At 27.9% G+C, this 3574-nt stretch overlaps 1 protein-coding gene across 1 annotated transcript; it reads left to right on the plus strand.

The window, feature by feature from the left end:
• Positions 1-592: 592 nt before the first annotated feature.
• Positions 593-2923, plus strand: LOC132719011 (putative nuclease HARBI1; the record flags this gene model as incomplete). Its single annotated transcript, XM_060702745.1, has 3 exons — positions 593-796; positions 1304-1404; positions 1957-2923. Coding segments are annotated over 3 exons (516 nt in total), but the record flags the coding sequence as incomplete, so codon positions are not given.
• Positions 2924-3574: the final 651 nt, after the last annotated feature.

Below are 3574 nucleotides of genomic sequence, written 5' to 3' on the forward strand. Positions count from 1 at the left end.
CCCACAAGACTGCTTCGTATTCGGAAATGAGGATGTTACTAGTAACAGAATACCTTGTAAAAGAATTGAAATATAGAGTTATGGTTGTGAGCAATTAAAGATAGTTGTGGTTCTTGTATGTTGCATTTTCTTTCAATGTGGTTGGCCATTGATGAAGTTTAATTAGTTTAGTGTTGTATTAATGTGGTGGCATAGCATTTTTCAGAAATGCAAACTTGTTGATTATTAATTTTTGGTTCATTACTGTATTCAAATAATAAAATATGTACAAATGTATATAGAATACAAAATTCATTTATATAACTTTCAAGGGACTCTACAGAGTTTATCTTTTTTGCCCCAACCAAAATGTTGGGGAGCATCCTGTGATGGGGTTAATCTGTACATATGTACACCGTATTGTCATAGTCGGCATGACAACTTGAGAAAGAGTAAGCCATGGTTAATGTAACTAGCTAGGGACGATTCACAAATTCAGTAGATTACTCCTATTAATTTTGAGGTCAAAAGTCAACTTCAGAGTGACACCTAATGAAAAAAATTTCATCTATGTAGGATTTCAAATTTTATGTATTAGCTTTTATTACCTTAGTGGAGCATCTTAAAAGGTTGTATTCATATCATATTTTCTTCTTTTCCTAGATTCACCAATGTTGTAGCGAAATGGCCTGGTTCGACACATGATAATATCATATTTGAAAACTGTGGGCTTAAACAGTGGATAGAAAATGGAACCCCTGGCTGGTTGATAGGAGATTCAGGTTATGCACTCAAAAGTTACATGCTAACACCAAAGGTACAATTTCTCTATCATGAAATTCATATATCTTTGATAAACTGTGAAATAAGAAACAGCAAACAAGTTCAGTTTAAACATATCTGTTTAATCTAATATTATTTCCAAAATTAGATAAATAATTATAATATAACATTAAATTAGAACATGTACATACTCATTCAAATGAAAAAAGTAGTTATTATGTCATGGTCCTTCATATTCTGAAATATTAAATGTATCACAACAGAGTATAATTTTCAGTTATTTATGTATCATCTTTATATTTCAACAATTAATTTATCATTTATTTCTAGATACAAGCTAATCTAGGAAATTTTTATTTGTATAATATATTAAGTTGTTTTATAAATGTAATGTATTTCACTTTAAACAGGATTAAACAGGTGAAAAATGAAACTTCAAAAAGTCTTTATTAACATGTGATTGTAAGAAATGTAAAATATCATAATCACAACTATAAATTCAACAACAATTGAAAAAAAACTTTTGTTATATCTCATGCAGATTAATCCATCTACCAGACAAGAGGTCTCATTCAATAATGCACACAGCAGAACACGAATGGTGGTTGAGAGAGCCTTTGGTATATTGAAAAGTCGTTTTCGGTAGGTCATTAATTTGTATATTTGTTACTATACACTTAAATGTAATAATTTTTTTAACATCTTATCACTTAAGATTATAAAAACTTAATAGTCTATTAAATTTAAACAGTAATATGTTGCTTTATGCTATATGCATATGATAACATAACTATTTTTATTACTACAAGTTCAATTCTAGCAATTCATTATCTTGTATGTTTTTCTTTTAGTTTAAAACAAAAGTTTTGATTTGTAACAATTTAGAAGAAAGTAAGTAATAATGTGATGTATGTAAATAAACTGTAACATACACACCATTGAGAAATATCTGAGATGTTACTATACTAAAATTTCATTAAACTAAAATAAAATGGACAATTGCTTTATTTATTACATGCTTCTCAACACAGCCAAGCCAAAGTATTTGATATTTTTAATTGTGAAATTACCTTAGATAAATTTAATTATAGCCAGTTTATATTTTAATGAAAATGAAAAGAATTATAAACCAGGAAAAATGACTTATAAATTACAAAAAAAGTATTATTTCATACACACTTTATATTTTTACAGGTGCCTTCACAAGACAGGAGGTTGTCTACAGTTTTCTCCAGAAAAATGCGCTAAAGTGTTTGTTGTTTGTGCCAAGTTACACAATCTGTGTATAGATGATGGTATGGCACTTGAAGACATTGAAATTGACAATGATAATAATAATGACATGATTGTGAATAATGAACCCAATGCAATGAGGGCTAGATCAAGTATCATAAATACATTTTAAGGTACATGTACAATATAAGTGTGAAATGTCATTCATTCTTACTGTAAAGATATTGTCATGACCCATGAAAAGGAAATTGTTTCTTTTCACATGAATATGCTCCATTTGTTACATGCTTTGGAGTTAAAAGTAAAATGGTATTGATAATTTCCACAGTAAATATTGAAATAAAAGACAGTTATTATTACGAGGTTACAGAGCAAAATCAGTAAAAATGACTTAAAATGCATGAAATAAATAGAATATTTGTTTTTCTTGTATATCAGACATGGATTATCTACCGTTTATATTGGTGCTAGAAAACTCTAATCTTACAACCCCCATGTAAGTCGAGTCGCGTGCTTTAAATGACGTCATTGCGGCGCGCTATTTATGAATGAATTATTCTTAGGATAATGTCACTTAACTGTTAGGAATAAAGTTGTAAGTTCATACACAACTATTAGAAAAAGGTGCGTAATGAGAATATCAGTTTTCATAATTTGTTTTGAAAATAATTTATATGTAATGTGCTAAAAAAGAATCAAACACAGGCTGTCGGTGCAGATGGGCATATCTAGTTCTCGGGGTAACTGTTTAGCGGACACTCGGCAGAGCCTTGTTACCGCAGTAAACAGGTACCCTCGAGCTAGATATTCCGGTCTGTACTGGCAGCCAGTGTAAGATTCTTAGAGATTACCTGTAAGATTGAAACATATTTCACTCATGAACACCAGCTATCATATCTTCACTTGTGGCTATGTTACTCGTAAGGATATTACTCGGGAAATAGTCAGTGAAATATATAGGATATTTTTTTTTTTTTTTTTCTAATAAAACAGGATTTTTTTTTCATCAAGTGGATAAAAATACATTTTTCAGGGAGGGGCAATAGCCATAGGTATATGATCTTTTCCATAACAAAAATGGAAAAAAATTTTGTTTTTTAATTTTATTGAAAAAAAAAAAAAAAAAAAAAAAAAAAACCTTTTTTGAAAAATTTTTCAGAAAATTTTCCCCAATTAAATTCTCTTTTTTTTTTTTTTTTTTTTTTTTTTTTTTTTTTAAAAACCTTTCAATAAAAAAAAAAAATTTTTTTTATTTTGTTGTTTTTTTTCCCTCTGAACACAAAAATTTTTCCCAAGGGACCCCAGGTGAAAAACCCCTTTTTATGGAAAAATTTTTCAACTGAAAAAAAAAAAATTTTTTAAAAATTTGAAAAAAAAAAAATTTTCAGAAAAAACACAACTTTAAAATTTTAAAATTCAATTTTTTTGTTGTTTTAAAAATTTTTGTAAAGCAAAATTAAAATAGGAATATGTTTAAAGAAATGAAAAAAAAAATGTGAAAAAAAATCTTTTAATTTTGTTCCTTTTGTTTTTTAAGGTTCCTTAAAAAAAAAAAAACATTTTTTTCCTTTTGGCCTTC

This window comes from Ruditapes philippinarum, unplaced genomic scaffold, assembly GCF_026571515.1.
Source record: "Ruditapes philippinarum isolate M1 unplaced genomic scaffold, ASM2657151v2 ctg5547_1_1_1_1, whole genome shotgun sequence".
Lineage (NCBI taxonomy): Eukaryota > Metazoa > Mollusca > Bivalvia > Venerida > Veneridae > Ruditapes > Ruditapes philippinarum.